This window comes from Petaurus breviceps, unplaced genomic scaffold, assembly GCF_028583685.1.
Source record: "Petaurus breviceps papuanus isolate PSGF00001 unplaced genomic scaffold, PetGlider_PUasm1.0 90865, whole genome shotgun sequence".
In the NCBI taxonomy this organism is placed as follows: domain Eukaryota; kingdom Metazoa; phylum Chordata; class Mammalia; order Diprotodontia; family Petauridae; genus Petaurus; species Petaurus breviceps.
The window spans coordinates 5825650-5846993 of record NW_027187367.1 but is presented as its reverse complement, the minus strand read 5'-3'; the positions used below and the strand labels follow the sequence as shown (position 1 = coordinate 5846993).

Sequence of the window (21344 nt, the reverse complement as noted above, 5' to 3'; positions counted from 1 at the left end):
CCCCCAAAGAAAAAAAGTTTTAAAGCCTTCATTCCCAAAATAGACACATCCCTCCACTTAGTTTGGAAAACTATACACGTCTGAAATCAGCTGGTCAGAACTGGGGGTGATTTGTAAAGGAATGGAGAGAAGCATCTTAGGAGGACTGATGGGTGGAAAAGTGAACCTCTCTGCAGGTGCCTCCTTCTTTTTCCCCATGTGATTTTCCATTGCCTAATGCATTGTCCTAGTAGTGACTGGCCCTAGATATGACTTAGTATTCAGTGTTATGTCTTTGCTCCCTCTTAAGCCCACCTCATCACTATCCCAATCCATATTCTCTGTATTTTCCTTCATTCACCATTTCCATCTTCTCTCCAGAACTCCCTAAAACTATGCAGTATCCTCAAACCTCAGTCCTTCAACCCACACTGTCAGTTTCTCTGGGCTTGACCACACCTTAGCCCTTTGGTGTCCTTTACACACTTCCTGTCTTTTCACTATTAAAAAAATAATTTCTTTTTTTAAAAATATCATGTACATTTCACATCGCATCCCTCTCCCTCCTCCTCCCAAGAAAGCCATACATTACAATAAAGAATAAAAAAGAGGAAAAAAAAACAGTTCAGAAAATTTAATCACTACTGAACAAAATTTGCTATGTTTAGTCTTCCACAGCCATAATTGTTCACCTCTATAGAAAAGTAAAAGGTGTCTTTTTTGTCTTCTTGGAGGCTAAGCTTGATAATTACAATTTAGCAGTATCACGTTAAAACCTTAGAGTAGGTGCCATACAAAGGCTTTCCGGGGTGCTATAAACAGAGGTGACCAACACAGGAATAAGGTTAGATTTTCAGTAAAATAATTCCCCATTCTTTGACTTAAGGATTTTGGGCGCCCCCCTGTGACGGACTTAGGTCGGGGAACCTCCAGTTTGGAGACTCAGTACTGCGAAGAGAAAGTGAAACCCCAGGCTCTGGGGCTGGGGACTGAGGCTGAAAGCAAAGGGATAAAAGGGACTGGAGACCCGGAGCAGACCCTGGAGACGCGCCGGAACGTTGCTCAGCACCCGGACGGTGCGGCGGCGAGCTCCGCTCCAGCTGCAGCCCCAGAGTCCGTGCTGCGAACAGGCAAGTCCTCGCAGGGGCATCGCGGTGGAGTTAGGGACTGGGAAGGTGGGGAGGAGCATCATATTTGGAGGTTTTCAGAGGTGGCCCCCTCCCTTTCATCATCACCAAATGTTAGGGGAATTCTCTGTCCTTCCCTCCCAAGAAGCAGCACCAGCCCCTGAGCCCTGGGGAAGTGGAAAGAGCTCTGGCGGTGGGGAGCTCACGCCTGAAGCCCCGCTCTGCCAGGTACTCTCCCTGTGACCCTGGGCAAACAGCTTCATTTTTCTGAGCCTCAGTTTCCTCATCTGTAGAAACGCCGGGGTTGGTCCCTATGACCCCTAACAACCCCAATTCCTAGGAGCCCATCCATCAAGCTATTACTGGCAACCTGCTGAAGAGCTTGGGGTTAAGGTAGAGGTGCCCTCTAGTAGGTAGGGAGGCAATCTTGGGTACGGGATAAATGGTAGACTTGATTGGAAGTGTTGCTCCTTAGGATAATATCTCTTACTGTTATATTAGAATTCTATAACAATGTTATATTTTTAATAATAATAATATAATACTATCTCTCATTCTTTCACAGGCCCCAACATGCAGCTCCCTGGCCTGAGGCCCTGGGCTCCCCTCCTCCTGACTGACCTGATCCTGCTTTGGTTGTTGCAGGGGCTGCTGGGAGCTATGTTCCCTCCAGGGCTCCTTGTCCTCTGGCTGGAGGGGGCTTTTCGAGTGGGGGTCTTGTCGGGGGTGCTAAGTTTATTGGGGGAGCTTGGGAAGGTGGGGAAACTACTGCCTACCTTGTGCCTGAGCACCCCCCTGTTCCTGTCCCTGAGGGCCCTGGTTCCAGGGTCCTTGAGTGCTCCCCCTGTGCTACTGGCCTCAGCCCCATGGAGCTGGCTGCTGGTGGCTTATGGAGGAATGGGACTGGGCTGGGCTGTGTGGAAGGTGCTGAGTCCCTCAGAAGCCCCTCCCTCAGCAGTGGAGAAGGAGCAAGTCCAGGAGAACAAAGCCATGATGTGGAGGCTGCTGAGGCTGTCCTGGCCTGACTTCCCCTTCCTTATTGCTGCTTTCTTCTTCTTGGCTGCTGCAGTCATAGGTAAATGGACAAGGAGGGAGTGGGGAGTGAGGGAGAGCTTGAATCTAAATGAACATGGAAAAGGATGCTTGATGTTGCTCCTTGTCTATCTGGTTGTTTTCCACTTCAGGTGAGATGTTCATCCCCCACTACACTGGTCGTGTGATTGACATCCTGGGCCAGGACTTTGACCCTGATGCCTTTGCCACTACAATCTTCTTCATGTGCTTCTTCTCCCTTGGAAGGTCAGTGAGTTGGTATGGGTGGGAGGAGGTAGGGAAATCATATCCATCTCCCTTAGGAGTCTGCCACTTACTGTCTGTGTGACCTTGAGACAGTTACTTCATATTTCTGGTTCTTAGTTTCGTCAACAATAAAATTAAGGGAGTTGGACCAGATGCTAACAATTCCAAATCCTATGATCATGAAGGGATTTGTCATCACCCAAACCCTTTGTAATGTTCATTGGCCAGCTACTCCTAGATGCAGAATCTGGCCTCCTGAAAGATTTGGAACTGGGAATACTCCTTTTTTAGATGTTCTTACTCTGAGGTAGGAGACATGGTCACTCCCATCCCTATAGAGGAAATAGGTTATATATGGGTATCAGAAGCCAACAAGGTCTTCCTGGCAGAGGATGATAGAGAAAAAGAGAGGAAGGAAACTATATTAATAGTTGATGCCTCTGGTCTTCTTCAAGAATACCTTTTCCCTTGGCATCTGTGTGGGGCCATTGATTGGTGTACATCGTGGTCTCAGGACATGTAGGCTGGTGGGCTCTGGAATTCACTGAGTAGATTGGTCCATACAAAATGGCCCCAAAACCCATGAACACAAATGGCAAAAAGTCAAAGAAAATGAAGGGGAAAATACAGTTTCTATGTCATGTAAAATATTTAGGAGTTGGCTGTAGGAAGAAGGGATTATAAGGTGAAAGTTCAAATCTACTTCCTCTTTTTCTTGGGTGGTGCAGAGCTGTGTCTGAAGCCACGGTTGGAGCTACAGCCTGACCTGTGCACAGAAACCTTTCTTTTCTGGCTCATGCCCTGTCTTTGTTCCTCCTCTTCTTCATAATGGCTCTCATGGTCAGCTTTTCTTGCTTCTTCCTCCAGTTCATCCCAGTCTTTTCCACTTTCCTCTTCACTGCCCAGTGACTCCTTGGAATAATATGATTCCTCTGCTTCTGAGGAATAGTCTTCATCACTACCCTCCTCCTCCTCTTCATATTCATCCTCCGAAGGATTAAAAGTTTCATCTTCAATTTCAGACTCTGAGTCTCCTACCTCAACATCACTCTCCTCACCTTCAGGCTCCAAAAAAGACCAGCCACCTTGTTCAAAAAAGCCCTCAGGATCATCCACAATAGTCTTCATGATTTTGGTCCAGTTGAGGAACTGTACTCCTTCAGTGTACTTCAGGTCACAGGAATTCAAACACACCTTGATGGGGTCAAGAGAGGCCACAGGGATGGCATTGATCATTGTCACCTTTTTGCTATAGTCCTTGTAGACTATTACCATATCAAAATTCTTCAGATGAAATGGACTCACCCAAAATGAATCAGTTCCACTTCATCCAATGTCACCACAAAAGGTGGCCATTCTGTAGCATTCACCAGTGCACTACTAGTGGGCTATAGTAAGCAGGTGCTTCTGTAAGGGGCTCCATTAAATCCCAAGTCCCTAAAAGGCACTTCAAACTCCAACTCCTCCTTGGTTAGGGCCTCAACCTTCTCAATGAAGTTTTTAAAGGCTGTTTTCAGCTTGTGCCTCATCTCTCTTTCCATCTGCTCAGCATACAGTTCATCTCAGTCATGAATCAGTGGTGATTTCTCCCACTTCAGTCTAGAACTGCACATCGGTGTGTCGCTTTTTTCCAAGCATGATGGCATTCTTGAGGTGAAAGTGCAGGACAATGCTTAATTAAGGCATGCTTAATGTTATGGTACAGAATATCCACTTTGTCTCCTCAAACTGATGTGAAATGGAAACCATTGATATGTGCTTCAAGGGAGCCTTGCATTCTCTTTTGGGCAATGTTGAGTCAGATGTACAGATCCTTCAGCCTGGGATTACTCCGGTTAAGATTGATTACTAGTGTCTTGTTTCATGATGCCCTCCTTTTCTTTTTCTTCTGCTTCCCAAGTCTTAACAGAACTTCTGAACTTCTTTTAGAATTCGAAAGGCATTTTGAAGATTTAAAGATGATACAGAGTGTTCTCCAGGTGCCTTCACATGTGAAGCTCGATATGTGATTTCCTTGACAAATGTAGTTCTCTCAGTTGCTTGATTAATTCATTGATCTGCTCTTTCTTTCTTTTATTGATGTACACACTTGGACATGTAACTTTTCCTCTAAGTACTGCTTTGGCTGATCTTACAAATTTTCCAATATTATCCTATTGTTGTTTCATTGTTGACTATATCTCTGATTTTTTCTTTGACCTACAAACTCTTAGGATTAGATTATTTATTTTCAAATTAGTTTTTAAACTATGCTTCCATAGCCACCTATTACATAGAATTTTTGTAACCTTTTAGCAAGATGTAGCTTACCTACTTACCCTTTTAAATTATGTCTTTTTGTTTTTACTTTGTCTAAGGTCATGGTCACTACTCCTGCCTGTTTTGCTTCAACTTAAGCATAACAGATTTTACTCAGGTCCATTTTAACTCTGTGTATATGTCTCTGTGGTTCAAGTATGTTTCCTGTAAACAGCTTATTGTCAAAATCTAGTATGTAATCCATTCTACAGTCTACTTCCATTTCATGGTTGAATTCATCCCATTCACATTCACAGTTATGATTATTAACTGTACATTCTACACCCTCACCCATCCTATTTTCTTATATTTATCCATCTTTTTTCTCTTTTTTTTATCTTGTTTCCCTTCTAAAGTCTGTTTTGCTTCTCACCCCTGTCTTCTTTTATCTTCCCTCCCTTTTATTACCCCCTTCTTGTTTCCTTCCTCATTTACTTCTCCATTACATAAGATAGATTTCTATTACCTATTACACAACTGTGTGTACACATATATACCATATATGTATACATACATACATAGTGTGTACGTAGATGTGTGTATGCATGTGTATATATGTGTGTGTGTATGTGTATACTTACTCTAACACTCCCTTTCTCTGTAGATGCCTTATATCTTCCCTAATAATGATAAAGTTCTTAGAAGTTACCAGTATCTTCTTACCATTTGGAAAGCAAACAGTTTAACTTTGCTGAATCCCTTATTATTTTTCTCACATGTTCATCTTTTTATGCTTCTCTTGAGTCTTTTATTTGAAAGTTAAATTTGTTTTTTCATCAGGAGTATTTGAAAGTCTCTATTTCCTTAAAGTTCCTTTTTTTAAATCAAATTTTATGTTTATTTTAGTTTACATCATTCATTTCCACAAGATGTTGAGTTACAAATTTTCTCTGTCTTTCCCCTACCCACCACTCCCAAACAGCGATCCCACTGTATACCCCCTCCCCCAATCTGGTCTCTCCTATATCCTCCCCCATCCTCCTTCCAACTTGTCAGTAGGGCAAGATGGACCTCTATACCCTAGTGCCTGTGTATCTTATTTCCCAGTTGCATGAAAAAAATAATAACAATATATTTTTAAACTTTTGATTTTAAATCTTTGAATTCCAGATTCTTTACCTTTCTCCCTTGTTATCCATGCTTACTGGGAAGATAAGCAATTCAATATAGGTTATACATGTGTAGCTGTGCAAAACACTTCCATAGTGGATATATTGTGAAAGACTGACTATATTTCCCTCCATCCTATCCTGCCCCTGCCCACTTGTTCTATTCTCTGCTTTGACCCTGTCCCTTTTCAAAAGTGTGTGCTTCCAACTTCCCTCCTCCTCAACCTTCCCTCCTCTCCATCATCCCCCCTCTCATCCCCTTCACCTCTACTCTCCTGTAGGGTGACATACCCTATATCGTGTATATCTCATTTCCTCCTTAAGCCAAACTCAATGAGAGTAAGGTTGACCCACTCCCTTTTGCCTTTCTGTTCTTCCCCTCCATTGTAACAGTTTTCCCTTGCCTCTTCTATATGGGATAATTTACTCCATTCTGTCTCTCCCCAACTCCTCTCATTATATTCCTCTCTCATCTCTTAATTTCACCTTTTAAGTATCATCACTTGCTATTGAACTGGTCCTGTGCCCTCTGTCTATGTATAACTGTACACACACACACACACACACACACATATACACACACAAACACATTTATATTCCCTTCAACTATTCTCATATTGAGAAAAGTTTCGTAAGTTGGAATTATAATTTTTCCATGTAGGAATGTAAATAGTTCAACTTCGATAAATTCCTTATGTTTTCTTTTCCCTGTTTACCTTCTCATGCTTTTCTTGCTTCTTGTATCTGAATGTCAGATTTTCTTTTCCACTCTGTTTTTTTCATCAAGAATGTTTGGAAGTCCTCTATTTCATTTAATGACCATATTTTCCCCTGAAACATGATACTCAGTTTTGCTAGGTAGGTGATTCTTGGTTTTAATGTCAGCTACTTTGTCCTCTGGAATATCATATTCTAAGCCCTTCAATCCCTCAGGGTAGAAGCTGTCAGATCCTGTGTTATCCTGATTGTGTTTGCACAATATTCAAATTGTTTCTTCTTGGCTGCTTGTAATATTTTCTCTCTGATCTGGGAACTCCAGAACTTGGCTATAATATTTCTAGGAGTTTTCTTTGTGGGATCTTTTGAAGAGGTGATTAGTGGATTCTTTCAACCTCTATTTTGCCCTCTGGTTCGAAAACATCAGGGCAATTTTCCTTGAGAATTTCTTGAAGGATTATTTCTAGGTTCTTTTTTTGATCATGGCTTTCAGGTAGTCCAATAATTTTAAAATTATCTCTCCTGGACCTATTTTCCAGGTCAGTGTTTTTTTTCAATGAGATATTTCACATTGCCTTCTATTTTTTCATTTGTTTGGATCTGTTTAATAGTGTCTTGATTTCTCATAAAGTCACTAGTTTCCATTTGCTCCAATCTAATTCTGAAGGAATGATTCTCTTCAGTGAGTTTTTTTTTAAAGCAATTGGGGTTAAATAACTTGCTCAAGGTTACACAGCCAGTTATTTCTGGGTGTGGTGCTAAGTATCTGAGTCTGGATTTGATCCCCCAGGTCATCCCGACACTGGTGCTGGTGCTCTTACTCGCTGATCCACCTGGCCACCCCTCTTCAGTGAGTTTTTGAGATTCTTTTTCCATCTGGCAAATTTGGGTTTTTAAGGCATTCTTCTCCTCATTGCCTTTTTGAGCCTCTTTTGACATTTGAATTAGTCTTTTTTTAAAGTGTTATTTTCTTCAGTCAGGTTGTTGACTTTCTTTTCATGCTTTTTTTGCATCATTCTCATTTCTCTTCCCAATTTTTTCCTCCACTTCTCTTATTTGGTTTTCAAAATCCTTCTTAACGTCCTCTATGCCCTGTAACCAGTTCACATTTTTCTTGGAAGCTTTTGGTGCAGGAATTATGACTTATTTTTCTACCTCCTGTTCCATGCTTTGATCCTTTGTGTCCCCCAAAAAGGAATCCAAAGTTGGGTTGCTCTGTTTGCTTTGCTTCCTTTGCTTGCTCATGTTGCTACTCAATTACTTGATTTTTGCCACAGTAGAACTCTGCTTCCACGGAGGAGAGCTTTGTCCCAAATTTCTGGGGTTTTCACAGCTGCCAGAGCTATTAGTTGGGTGCCTTCTCTCAAGCCTCCTCAGCCCTTGGCACCTGGTCACACACCCCAGGACCTCCACCCTAGACTGCAATCCAGATCCAAGCAGGTTAAAGAAAGAGAGCTTACCCCTCAGAATGGTCTCTTGGTCCCCCCACAATCTGCAGGCCAGGAACTCTGAAGCAGCCACACAGTGGTGGTTGCATGGCCACAGCACCTCAGCTTTGGGTAGATGCCAGACTGAACTCCCGGAGCCCTTGTTCCTAAAGTCCAATGACCTCTTACTTTGTCTTTGGAATTTTTGAATTGATAATTATGGAATCTGCCACAGCTGCTGGTGATCCACTCTTCTGAAGTCCCTCCAGCCATGGCTGGTCAGGCCACCCTGGGGCTCAAACCATGGGCCCTCGTGGGGCTGGGCTTTGCTCCCAGTGTGCTGTGATAGATACTTCCTGTCCACTTGCTGGGCTGTTTTCAGTGGGAGATTTATTTCTCTCTGTCACTTTATGGGTTCTGCAGCCCTGAAGTTTGTTTAGAGTAAATTTTTTATAGATATTTGAGGTGGTTATCTTAAAATTCCTTTTATTACCTTGAAGGATTATACTCCATTTTGCTGGGGATTTTATTCTTGGTTTTAATAACAGATCTTTTGCCTTCCAGGATATAATTTTCCAAGCCCTCTGTTCCTTTAATGTGGTAGGCTAATACATGTTGTGTTACTCTGACATAGCTGTATATTACTTTAATGGTTTCTTTTTGGCTGCTTGAAGTATTTTCTCTTTGTTGCTGGATCTCTGGAATTTGGCTAAAATATCCCTGGGAGTTTTCATTTTGGGATCTCTTTCCGGTGGTGGCTGGTAAATTCTTTCAATTTCTATTTTATCCTTAGGATCAAGGCAGTTTTCCTTTATGGTGTCTTGAAATGTCGTATCTAACGTCTTTCTGATAAACCAATAATTCTTAAATTATCTCTCTTTCAATCTCTTTTCTAGGTCAATTGTTTTTCCAGTGCGGTATTTAACATTTCCTCCTATTTTCCCCATTCATGTGAAATTATGTTATTGTCTTTTGATGTCTCATGGAGTCATTAGCTTCTGCTTGTCCAATCCTAATTTTTATGGAATTATTTTCTTCAGTGGTCTTTTGTTCTACTTTTCCCATTTGAACAATTCTGCTTTTTGAGGAGTTATTTTCATCAGTAAACTTTTGTATCTCTTCCCTTTGGTCAGTTCTGTTTTTGAAGGTGTTATTTTCCTCAGCATTTTTTGTGCCTTTTTACCAAGTTATTATTTATCTTTTCATATTATTCTTCCTTTGTTTTTATTTTTAACCTAGTTGTTACTCTCCTTTTATTTTTTTTGTGTTGATTTTTAAAATTAATTAATTAATTTACTGTTAGTTCACAACATTCAGTTCCACAATCCCTTGAGTTCCAAATTTTCTCCCCTTCCCTCTCTCTCCTCCTCCCCATGGCACATATAATCCAATATAGGTCCTACAAATACCTTCACACTAAACATTAGTCAAGTTGTAAAGAGGAGTTATAACCAATGGAATGAAAAATGAGAAAGAAGGAACAAAACAAAACGAGAGAGAGAGAGAGAGAGAGAGAGAGAGAGAGAGAGAGAGAGAGAGAGAGAGAGCAAGTAGATTGCTTCAATCTGCATTCAGTTCTTTCTCTGGATGTGGATAGCTCTCTCCATCATGAGTCCCTTGTAGTTGTCTTATAACCTTGCATTGTTGAGAGGAGTCCAGTCTATCAAAGTTAGTTATCACAGATAGGATATGTCTGTATTTGTGTACAAAGTTCTCCTCTCCTCCCTCAGCACCAGTTTATTTAAGTCTCTCCATGTTATTATCAAGAATGTATACTCCTCATTTCTTATAGCACAATAGCATTCAATTACTTTAATATACTACAACATGTTTAGTCATTCCCCAATTGGGGGGCATCCCCTTGATTTCCAATTCTTTGCCACCACAAAAAGAACTGCTATACTTTTGCATATAAGGGTCATTTTTCCCATTTGTATGATCTCTTTGGGATACACCCCTAGAAGTGGTATTGTTAGGTCAAAGGGCATGCAACTCTTACTTGATTTTTAAAATAACTTTTAAAATGCTTCCAGGAATTTTTGTTGGGTTTCTCTCAAATTCACATTTTTCTTTGAGGCTTTGATTGTAGACATTTTGAGTTAATTGTCTTCTTTTGAGTTTGTGTTTTGATCATCCATGTCACCATAGTAGATTTTTATGGCTAGGTTCTTTTTTGTTGTTTGCTTATGTTCCCACCCTATTATTTGATGTTTATGTTAATATTATGTTATGCTATTATAACATGTTAATTTTAATATTTATGTTAATATTGATTGTTTTCCAGGTGTGGGGGTGGAGGGGTACTCCTTTAAGCTTCAGACCTTTTCATACTGCTGTTTCCAGAGCTAGTTCTGGGTATGTGGAAGTTTTTGATGCTTCCAAGCTGATGTAATCTTGGTAGAGATGTGATTACTGTTCTGATCTGCACTCTGGTTCTTACCTAGGAAGGGGCCTCTGGTTCCTTGCATTACAATCAACACTGATCTTCAGGGTCCCCTCTTCCCTTGATATCAGAATCAATAGTGCTCCTCAGGGTCCCCTATCCCTTAGGAATAGAAGTGATACTGCCTCTCAGGATTTCTACTCCCTCTTGACTAAAAGTGCTCTTTTCTGTCCTTGAACCCAGAAGTTTATATAGGTATATATAAGTAATGGAGTTGCCAAACAGCATCTGGTTCTATGTCCCATGCTAGCACAGGGGTCTGCTATAATCTTTCTGACCAGTTGTCAGGTTCCCTTACTGTCACTGACTTGAGAGTTCCCAAAGTTGCTAATGCTTCTGTCACATCTAGTCCCACCACTGGTATTTTAGGCACCACAGTTCTGAGTCAGCCACATCCCCCAGGTCACAGATATCTTTCTGACCTCCTAGGTTGTTTTGGACTGGAAGAATGTCTCACTCTGACCTTTTGGTGATTCTGCCACTCTAGAATTCAACTTTCAGTGTCATTTCAAAATTGTTTGGAGGAGTATGTTGGGAGGACTCAGTTGAGTGCTTTCTCTACTCCACTATCTTAGCTTCACTGCTGGAAGTCCTCCCCAAATTAATCTCTTCACATTTCTTCTCAGATTGCCTACAACAGACTTCCCCCACCCCTGCCCAGTTGCCTGCACTTTGCCAACCTGCTTCGACCACTACTTCCTTTCTTTGGCATCACAATTCTATTTACTGAATATCAAAACCACAGGACATTTTTAACTTCTCTGTATTCTGATTCCTTTCACTTCTATCATTAAAATTTCTGGTTTCCATTCTTACTTTCAATCCTCACTGCCAGGACTCTAACCTAGGTTCTTAGCACTTCATTTCTGAATTGTAATAAGTCTCCTACCTGGTCTCTCTATTTCCAGTAACTCTCTTAATTCATCCTAAACACTGTGTCAGTTGTTTCTGGCCCCTTGTCTTCAGGAGTTGTCTCCCAAAAGGATGGCCATGATAACTGACCTAGAAACAGGAATAGTGGTCAGGAGTCTGATGCCAATTTCACAACTTCTGTGCTTATCTGATGGCAGCTGGTCAGCCATCATTGCTAGTTGTGATGAGGAAGAAGGATCCTATTTCCATGATGATTTCTCTCTTCATTGATGGTTTCAGGGAAGTTGGTCTTGTGATAAGAGATAAAGCTGTTCCCAAGGCTCTTAGCTTCTTTTTCATGCTATTCTTCTTTCTCTACCTTAGATGCCCTGCCTCCTTATCAGCCTCTCTAAATCCTAGCCACCTGAAGACAAAATTGTTTCCTATAAAATGGTTCCTAAATACCCTGACAACCTTCTTCTCTTAATTACTTCATCACTTCTTATCTATTCCATGAATGTTTGTACTACTTTGTATGTTATTTGTACTGTAATGTAAGTGTTTGCCAAGTTCATAAATAAATAGATAGGTCCTTGAAGGTAGTAACTTCTCTCTGGTGGTAACACAACCCTGTGCCTTTCAGAAAAGAGAAAAAAATTTCTATCTGTTGTTGGTATCAATTATGGGGAATCATTCATGAAAGTGTGTAGCTTTTGGTGTGTGAAGGTTTCCATATTTATATGAGGCTGAAAAATTAGCCAGAAAACAGTTCAATGCTTTCACTTGACTGTTCCTGCTCATAAAAGGGGGGAAAAGCCTACACTCTGCATGAATGGACTTTGGATAGGGTTTCAATCTCTCAAGCAGGACTGAGGTGAAAGAATGGCACATAGAGATTCATGTTCTCTTAGCTCTATCAAGCAGATTAGCTTTGTGCTGGGACTTGAATTGAAGTTAGTTCATAGAAGCTTCATTTCACAGAACTCATCCTATTCTGTGCTCTCTTTCATTTTTTCTTTTTTTTTTGGCATTTAGTTTTGTTTTCTTTTAGTATCTAAATAAAGGCTGAGGGAGAGCTAGGTAGTACAGTGAACAGAGAAATAAACCTTGAGTTGAGAAGACCTGAGTTCGAAAGCAATCTTATATACTTACTAGCTGTGTGGAACTGGGCAAGCCACTTAACCCTTGTTTGCCACAGTTTCCTCAACTGTAAAATGGAGATAATAAGAATATCTACCTCCTAGGATTGTCTTGAGGATCAAATGAGATAACATTTCTTAAAGTACTTAACATGGTTCCTGACAAAAAGTAAGTGCTATATAAATACTAGTTTTTATTATTATTACTTCTGTGAAAATCTTCTCTCTTTGATGAACTAATAGGAAAAGGGATTTGTTTTCCTTCCGTGTACAGAAGAGTATGCTTAGGACATGCTGGCAGTGAACCAATGAACTCTAGAACTCAGAGAGCACCAGGAAAATTGGGCAGAGAGTGAGAGTCCAGGCAAGATAATCAGATAAATTGTGTGGGGGGGAGGCAGAGTCCCTTTCTGATGGTGCTGTCTCATCACACCATGCCCTTTATTTTTCCTATGGCCCCAACAGCCTGCAGTGGAGAGCTGCACAAAATCAGGTCCTCAGTATGTATGTCTGTGGAATTGAATTCTGCTGCCCTCCCCCTTCCACTTGGGGTTCTCCTGTTGGGTCTATTTATCCCCAATCTCCTACCCATTCTTCCTGGTGCCATTTCCCCTCTGTTTCCCTCTCCTGTGTCCTCTTTATGTCTCTCCCTCACCTGTATCGCTCTTTCTCCATGGGCTCTCTCCTCTCTTCCTCATCCATTCTTCCCATGACTCCACAGGCTCACTCCTTCCCACCTGTATTTCTCCTCATGCTTTTGTCTTTCTCATCTCCCAGCTCACTGTCTGCTGGCTGCCGAGGAGGCCTCTTCACCCTCATCTGCTCCCGAATCAACCTGCGTGTTCGTCGGATGCTCTTTTCTTCTCTGCTACACCAGGACCTCAGCTTCTTCCAGGAAACCAAGACAGGTGGGCTTCAGAGCCTGGATCTCTGGTTCCTCTGTGATTTCCTAACCTCCAGGGTCCCTTTCATTCCCTACCCCTCCTCTTTCCATAGTTGAATGTACATTGAGCTGGGTCCATGTTAGAGTGGGTTGTGGTGACCTTATCTCTCTCCCCCAAGTAAAGGGGAGGAGGCAGGAGCCTAGAGGCAATTCTTTGAGTTTTGATGACCCTGAGGGTGAGCTGCCCCAACTGTAGTTTCTGGGTTGTCTATCCCATTCTGAAGCATAACCTCATTCTTTCTTCCCCAGGGGAGTTAAACTCACGTCTATCTTCAGACACCTACATGATGAGTAACTGGCTCCCTTCAAATGCCAATGTGTTCCTTCGGAGCCTGGTAAAGGTCATAGGCCTGTATGGCTTCATGCTCAGTCTCTCACCTCGACTCACCCTCCTCTCTGTGTTTGAAGTGCCCCTCTCAATGGCTGCTGAGAAGTTCTACAATGCCCGATATCAAGTACATGTGGGGAGGAGGACAGCTTAGGGGAAAGGCAGAGACTGGTGCTGGTGGAGGACGGGTGGCCTTGGGAGACAGAATGGGGATAAGGGTTAGGGAAGGATAGAGCCAAGATTGAGGGGTGGAGGGTGGCTCTAATATGGGAGATAAGATGCTGGGCTGTGTGGATGGCATCTCCTTTGCCTCACTTGCCTCTCCTCTGATACCTTTCTCCTAGGTAGTGCTGCAGCAGATCCAGGATGCAGTGGCAGAGGCTGGACAGGTAGTGCAGGAGGCAGTGAGAAGCCTGAAAACTGTGAGGAGTTTTGGAGCAGAGAAGGATGAGGCCCAGCGCTATGAGGAGGCCTTGGAGCACAAGCGTCAGCTGGAGTGGCGCCGGGACTGGGAGCAGGCAGTGTATCTGCTCTTCAGTCGGGTGAGTCAGGCTGAACAGCTTATTGGGACATGGAGAAGGGGGTTCAAGGATAGAAAGTACATCCCTAAGTGATGCTGCTCTCTTTCAGTGTCCAATCTCTGATGTGTGACCCTCCTTCTTCCACTACTAGTCCCTTGGTCTCCTCTTTCCTAATCACTATCATACCCACTGGTCTCTGCTTATAGTAAGACAGATAGAGATAAGAGTTGGAGAGGGGCCACTGGTGAGGTGACCAGCCCCCTCCTTAGCCCATTTTCCTCTTCTCCCTCAGGGCCTCCAGCTGGGGATGCAAGTGCTGATGCTGAATTGTGGGCTAAGGCAGGTCTTGGCTGGGGAGCTCACCAGAGGGGGTCTCCTCTCATTCCTGCTCTATCAGGAGGACATGGGGAATCATATGAAGGCAAGTCATATGACAGAACTCTTGCTCTGTCTTTATTTCAGTTTCAGGCTTTGCTGAGAGTGGGATGCAAAGTTTTGAGAAAATGTTTTTCCATATACCTGATTCTTTGTAGGGAAAAAAGTGGTGACTCTATAGCTCTATCATTGAAGAATTATGTCTCATTGGGTCTTGGTTATGACTTTTCATCATCATTTTTCTCTAGGATCTCATGTACACCTGTGGGGACATGGTGAGCAATGTGGTTGCTGCAGAGAAAGTTTTCCGATACCTGGACCGTGAGCCCCAGATGCCTCCTCCTGGAACACTGGCCCCTCCTTCCCTGCAGGGCCTTGTGGAATTCCAAGATGTCTCCTTTGCCTATCCCACCCAGCCAACCAAGCCTGTCCTCAAGGTGCCTGAGATTGGGAGGAAACCCAGGATCCAGTTTTGTGGCCCTCAGCTTTCTTCTCTGTGAAAGAGGTGGTGGGGCTGACCCTGGTCTTTAATCCTGATTTTCCTGAGTCACAAGATGGTGATTACCTCAAGGGGAGGGAGGAGGTCTTCCATTTCTTTCATTGATTATTGCCTCCTTTCCCCTTCTCCTCCAGGGAGTGACATTCACTCTTCACCCTGGGAAGGTGACAGCCCTGGTAGGGCCCAATGGGGCTGGGAAGAGCTCAGTGGCTGCATTGCTACAGAATCTGTATCAGCCCACAGGGGGCCGGCTGCTGCTGGATGGGAAACCCTTGACCCAGTACCAGCACCAGTATCTGCACTCACAGGTGAACAGGGTTAAGGAGGACAGTGAGATGAGGCTGAGGAAGAAAACAGTGTGAGAAGTGGGGTGAACAGGGTTGGGGAAGAGAGAAAGAGATTTCTTCTGAAAATGTATGGAGTAGGGGGAGCATCCCTTGGGTCCCTGTCCTTGGTTAGCTCACCCAGTGTTCTCTTCCCATATAGGTATCTGTGGTTGGGCAGAAGCCTGTGCTGTTCTCAGGGTCTGTGAGGGACAACATTGCCTATGGACTGGAGAGCTGTGGGGATGATGAAGTGAGGGCTGCTGCCCAGGCAGCCCATGCTGATGAATTCATTGCCAATATGGAGCATGGTCTGGACACAGGTACCTTCACCAATCTTCAGGACTGTGATAGTTTCTAGATAAAAGGGAACTTGATCATTCTCTAATGGGGTCATCAGGGTGCCACTGGATATGCTAACTTAAAAAACTGGCATTGTTGCCTATCCTTGCTTCTATGCTGAATCTTCTTATGGATATAAAAGTACTTTGGGGCTACTCACCCAGGCTTTTTTGCCTAGGAGATCATGTGATTTGTCTGAAATATGATGCCGTCTCTCCCCGAATGGGACCACTGGGCATATATCCCCATGATTGTCTTAATCATAAGGCAAATGGTGGATGGAACGATTTGAAACAAGAGTATTTGCTCTACATGGAATGGTCACAGGACCCCATCTTTGAGGAAGGGCATATTCTTTGTCTCTTCAGCTGTAGGGGAAAAGGGAAGCCAGTTGTCTGCAGGACAGAAGCAGTGTGTGGCCATCGCTCGGGCCTTGGTGCGGAATCCCTGTGTCCTTATCCTAGATGAGGCCACTAGTGCCCTGGATATGGAGTGTGAGCAGGAGGTAAGGGCAAGGTACTGGGAAAGAATCAGAACTCTCAAGGCAAATGAGGTCAGGGTCTGAGCCACATTTGGCAGTGGTGTTAGGGATAAGCAGGGGTTGTATGGGGCAAGGGAGATAGAGGAACGCAAGCTTGGGTCAGTTTTCTCCAGATTTTGGGATGCTTATGTATCCTGGAAATGAAGAGGAGAGTAGGGAAATTGTGTGTATATCTCTTCTCAGTATTCTACATCCCACTTGATAGAGAACAAGTAGATATTGGATTTTGGTGGTAGTGTGGGTTGTTTTCCATGTTTTTCTCCCTTTTTTTCTTTTAAATTCTGCCCTACCCACTGATGTGCCATATTTCTCTTATTATCTTAGGTGCAGTAAGCAGTGCTGGGGTAGGCATGGAGGTTTTAGTGTTTGTTTCTCTAATACCCAGCCTTCCCTCCCTCAGCTTCAGGAGAATGTGCTGCAGGGGGGTCGGACAGTGCTGGTGATTGCACATCGCATGCAGACGGTGCAGGCTGCTGATCACATCCTGGTGCTGGAGCAAGGGAAGGTGGTGGAACAGGGGACGCACACAGATCTCATGGCCCAGAGAGGCCTCTATCATCACCTGGTACAGCGACAGCTAGAAGACTGAATCCCTGGAGGAAGGTGGGGGAGAGCTTTTTATATAGGATTGGATTTGTGTTTAGGTCAAGGTCTCTAGTATCCATGGCAATCCTGGTTCTAGAAAGCCAGACTTCTAGCCCAGGCTCCTGTAAAATAGCCACTATGACTAGGGAGGTGATGAGGCTTCTGAAAAGAGGCACCGCCAGGGATATACCTTCCAAGAGTCTATGTTGTTTCCCTGCATTTGTTCAGTCATGCATACCTGTGTGTGGGAATTCCAGTCAATAAATCATTTTTCCAAGGATGAACATGATGGTGAGTAAGAGAAGACTAAATTGATGTTAGTCCTAGGCTCTGCACTTTTATGGAGAGAATGTCTGAGCTGATCTTGCTGAAATTTCTTATGGTATTAAGTGCAGTTTTTATTCCACGTTCTCAGGGTCAATGCAAGTTAGGATCCTGCGAGCTCTCAGTGTTCTCAAAATGGTTTGATCAAGGGCAAAAACTGATTGTTGTCTCCTGGTCAGTGCAATTTCCTGACATGGAGTTGAATCTGAGCCATATAGATAAAATTCAGCTTGAGAAATAAAAGCTCAGGAACCTCTTAGGAAATAATGAAGAAAGCAGAAAGGAAGTGAGCCTGATAGCAACAGATCTAAAATTATACTGTAAAGTTGTAATCACCAAAAATGATTTTGTACTCATTCCATCAGAGGAACAGATTAGGTATACAACATATAGAAGCAATGAACAGTATAGCAGAGTGTCCGATAAACCGAAAGATCCCAGCTACTGGAGGGATCACTAATTTTTCAACAAACACTGGAAAGCAGTCTGGCAGGAAGAAGGTCTAGAACAACATCTCATTGTCTAACAAGATAAGATTCAGATAAGCCCATGGCTTAGAAATAAAGGGGGGCAACATAAACAATGAGAGGATCTAGGAAGAAAGTTCCTTCCTAATCTGTGGGAAGGGAGAGGGTTCCTGACTAAACAATGGATAGAAGGATCACAGAAAGTTAAACAGTTTGGGGCGGCTAGGTGGCATAGTGAGTAAAGTGCTAGTCCCAGAGTCAGGAGAACCTGAGTTCGATTCCGGCCTCAGACACTTATCACCCATCACACAAAAAAGCTAGCTGTGTAACCTTGGACAAGTTAACCCCAATTGCCGTCCAAAAGGCAAAAAAAAGTTAAACAATTTTCATTGCATAAAGTTAAGAAATTTTTGCATATATAAAATCTAGTTAAAAATAAAAAAGGAAGGAACTGGAGAAAATCATCATGTCAAATTTTTCTAATGGATCTTATTTCTAAGGTATTTAAAGGAGTGATTCAAATTTATAGTTAAAAGCCATCCTTAAATGATAAATTGTCAAAGGTTATGAATGAGTAATTTTTAAAAGAAGAAATCCAAGCTATCAATAGCCATATGAAAAATACTCCTAAATATTATTAATTAGAGCAATTAAAATTACAGGAACTCTGTGATTCCATTGCTCATCCATCCAACTGGCAAAATTGATAGAAAAGGAAAGTGACAAATGTTGGAGGGGCTGCAGCAAACTAGGTACATGAATGCACTGCTGATGTAGCTTAATGTTATATAGCTCCTCTGGAAAGCCATTTGGAACTGTGATGGAAAATAAATCAATGAACTGCATAAGTTTCAACCAGCAATACCACTTCTAGCCTTATACCCTAAAGAATTTAAAGAAAGAAGAATAGATCTTATTCATATGAAAACATTTGTAACAACTCTTTTTTATAGTAGCAAGAATTTGAAATAGAAGAAATACTTTTCAATTTATGAATGGTTGAAAAAATTATGACATGTCAAAGTAATGGAATACTCTACTATAATTAGAAAGTATTGGTATATACAGATTTAGCTATAATTGTAATATGATTACAAAGGATTAAAATGCATTTGTGACAGTTAAGAAAACTTAGACCTGAGAAGATGAACTAATTTCCTAGTCACAGAGCAAGGTGGCAAAAAGGTAACTTGAACCCAGATTTCCTGAATACCAGCCCAGAAATCTTCCTTTTACAACAGGCTGCCTGTCTTGAGCAGTTATTTTGCTTTGGTCCTTTTTAAATGCCAGCAAAACAAGGAGGCAGAGCTGATATCCAGGAATGGGGAAAAGAGGTGCTTCTACATAGGAGGTGGTCTGTGAAAAGATTCTAGGGCCCTTTGAGGAACGGAGGTAGACTTGGAATCCAAGAGAGGGGGCAGTGGCTTTTATAGGCAAGAAGGAAAGTACCAGTAGTGAAACAAGGCTTCCTTTCTTATCCTTTATGGTATTCTGCTTGTGCAGAAGTTTTTCAGTCTCATGCAATCAAAATGATCTATTTTGTCTTTTGTATTTGTCTCTATCCTTTCTTTGGTTAAGAATTCATCCTCTATTTCTGGGAGACAAGAAGGTGGAGTAAGCTCTAATTGCTGTCCCTCTCCCATATTGACCTATGAAAAACCATAAAATAGTGCCCCAGGAAAAGTCCTGGAACAGCATTGCCAGTGGAAAAATAGAATGGAGCAGCCTTTAGCCCAGGAAACTTAGAGGATAGGCAAGAATGGTTCATTGAACTCAGGTAAAAGGGGAGTACATTTCAGGATAGTCAGTATCCCTGCAAAGGCAGCAACAAGTTTTACCTCAGCAAACCAGCAGGAGATCCTGAGCCCCAGGGTGGTGAAGCAAGCAAATGCCCACAACAGGACCCCCAACATTCCTTAGCCTAGCCAGGGCAACTGGCAGACTCCAGCTCAGAGAATGAACTCATGGTCTGGCACAGCCCTGGGAAGACAGGTATCCTCCAGCAGCCAGACCTCCATGTGCTTTAGTGTAGCCCTGGGGGAAATGCAGAAAAACTCCACCTGGCCTCAGCACATTCCAGTCACCACCACTAGGACCCCAGTTCAGCACCAGGTAAGCTGACACATCCCTATAGCCTCCATCTGACAGTGTCTGAGGCCCCAGAACAAAATGTCAGTGAGCAGTCCCCTGTCCCCCCCCCCCAACAAGAAACTTGATATAGCACCCTCTGTGCTCCAGCAGGAGAGTTCAACTTTAAAAGTCAGAAAATGGCCAAACAAGAAGAGGAAAAAAAGCAAAAACAAACACTGACCATAGAGAGTTTCTCTGGGGATAAGGTAGATAAAAACACAAACTCAAAAGAGACAACATTGTCAATAAATCTACATCTGAAACCACAAAGGGGACTATGAATTGCTTCTAAGACCAAAAAGTATTCTTGGAAGAGTTTAAGAAAGATTTTGAAAGTCAAATAAGAGAGGTAGAACAAAAATTGAGAGGAAAATGACAGGTATGCAATAGAGTCAACATTTTGGAAAAGGGAGGACAAAATTTGACTGAAGAAAACAACACCTTAAAAAATACAATTGACCAAACTGGAATAAAATCCACTGAAGAAAACTTATACTGCTCCCTAAGAACTCATCCCTCCATATGATGGAACATCTTAATTCCTTCAGTCACTGGGGACTGGACAAGCTTGTGGAGCTAGCCTGAAAATATTGGTGGGGGAGTTTTGACAGGGCTGCTGTCACTGCCTGTGAGATGTGTACCACCTGCCCAAGCACATTGAATTCAACCTCAGAAGCCAACATGTGGACAGTTTCCTCTCCTGGATGAACTATTTGAAACATGAAAGATCGACTGCATTCAACTGCCACCTACCCATGGTTATAAATATGCTTTTGTTATGATCTGTATATTCTCCTGGTAGGTGGAAGTGCTCCCCTGTCATTCTGTCATATCCTCTGGGGTAGCAAAAATCCTCTTAGAAAAAATATCTTTCCATTATGGGTGTTTCCTAAGGAAATACATGCTGATAGAAAACCCCCCATTTTACAGGAGTTTCATTAGCTAAGATGCTTTTCTCCTGGCCAATTACTCAGCATCTCCACTGTGCCTATCACCCCCAGTCATCAGGAATAGTTTCAAGAGTTAATGCCTGTTGTTGGGTCTATGTTGATTTCACAGGCAGAAAGTGAATTGATGAGGATGCCTGCAATGTGAATGAATGTTATTGTGGCTTTGTTAAACTTTGTGTTCCCAGAAACAGAAACTGTGAAGGTCTTGAGATGGACCAGACACTGTGGACTTCAATATGGATGAGGAATCATGGAAGCTGAGAGCCTACCTGGAGTCAAGATGAAAAGACCTCTCCTTGGGTATTTAATGCAAACTGAGAAGATCATGATTCACTGTGACCTAGGGGTGGAGAACTTTAACCTTTATATTTAGATGCCTGAGTTAACTACTTCTCCAATTAAGAAGAAAGAGGATTTTTTTGATTGAAGAGATTAAGACAATGTGACCTAGGGGTATAGAACTTTGACCTTTGTACTTTGTGATGGAATTAAGGGATTACTAAATGATTGGGTTACTAAATGAATGTTATCTTTTGCTTAAAACTATGTGACCACTTTAGTGAAAACTATGTGGCAATTTTAGTGATAATTTGTTATGTCATAACATTGTGAATGCTGTGCTTTGA

The 21344-nt window shown here is 42.5% G+C and overlaps 1 protein-coding gene and 3 pseudogenes across 2 annotated transcripts; 2 read left to right on the top strand and 2 right to left on the bottom strand.

Moving 5' to 3' along the window:
• Window positions 1-1129, bottom strand: part of LOC138150187 (microfibrillar-associated protein 1 pseudogene) — a 16176-nt pseudogene extending 15047 nt beyond the window's left edge.
• The window catches only part of LOC138150214 (antigen peptide transporter 1-like), a 153396-nt pseudogene that overhangs the window by 122363 nt on the left and 9689 nt on the right, over window positions 1-21344 (top strand).
• Window positions 973-21344, top strand: LOC138150031 (antigen peptide transporter 2-like). Of its 2 annotated transcripts, none has more exons than XM_069073385.1 (13): window positions 973-1109; window positions 1252-1334; window positions 1672-2181; window positions 2291-2405; window positions 13168-13298; window positions 13583-13788; window positions 14006-14203; window positions 14475-14603; window positions 14806-14994; window positions 15191-15364; window positions 15543-15702; window positions 16090-16226; window positions 16663-19666. In XM_069073385.1, the coding sequence occupies exons 3-13, from the start codon at window positions 1680-1682 to the stop codon at window positions 16849-16851; spliced, it is 2130 nt and encodes a 709-aa protein (XP_068929486.1). In that variant the 5' UTR covers window positions 973-1109; window positions 1252-1334; window positions 1672-1679; the 3' UTR covers window positions 16852-19666. The 2 variants fall into 2 exon arrangements, with proteins under 2 accessions (XP_068929486.1, XP_068929487.1); XM_069073386.1 differs by lacking the exon at window positions 1252-1334 and adding an exon at window positions 20904-21344 and having other exon boundaries at window positions 978-1109; window positions 16663-16865.
• LOC138150186 (FACT complex subunit SPT16-like) lies at window positions 2448-13092 on the bottom strand (annotated as a pseudogene).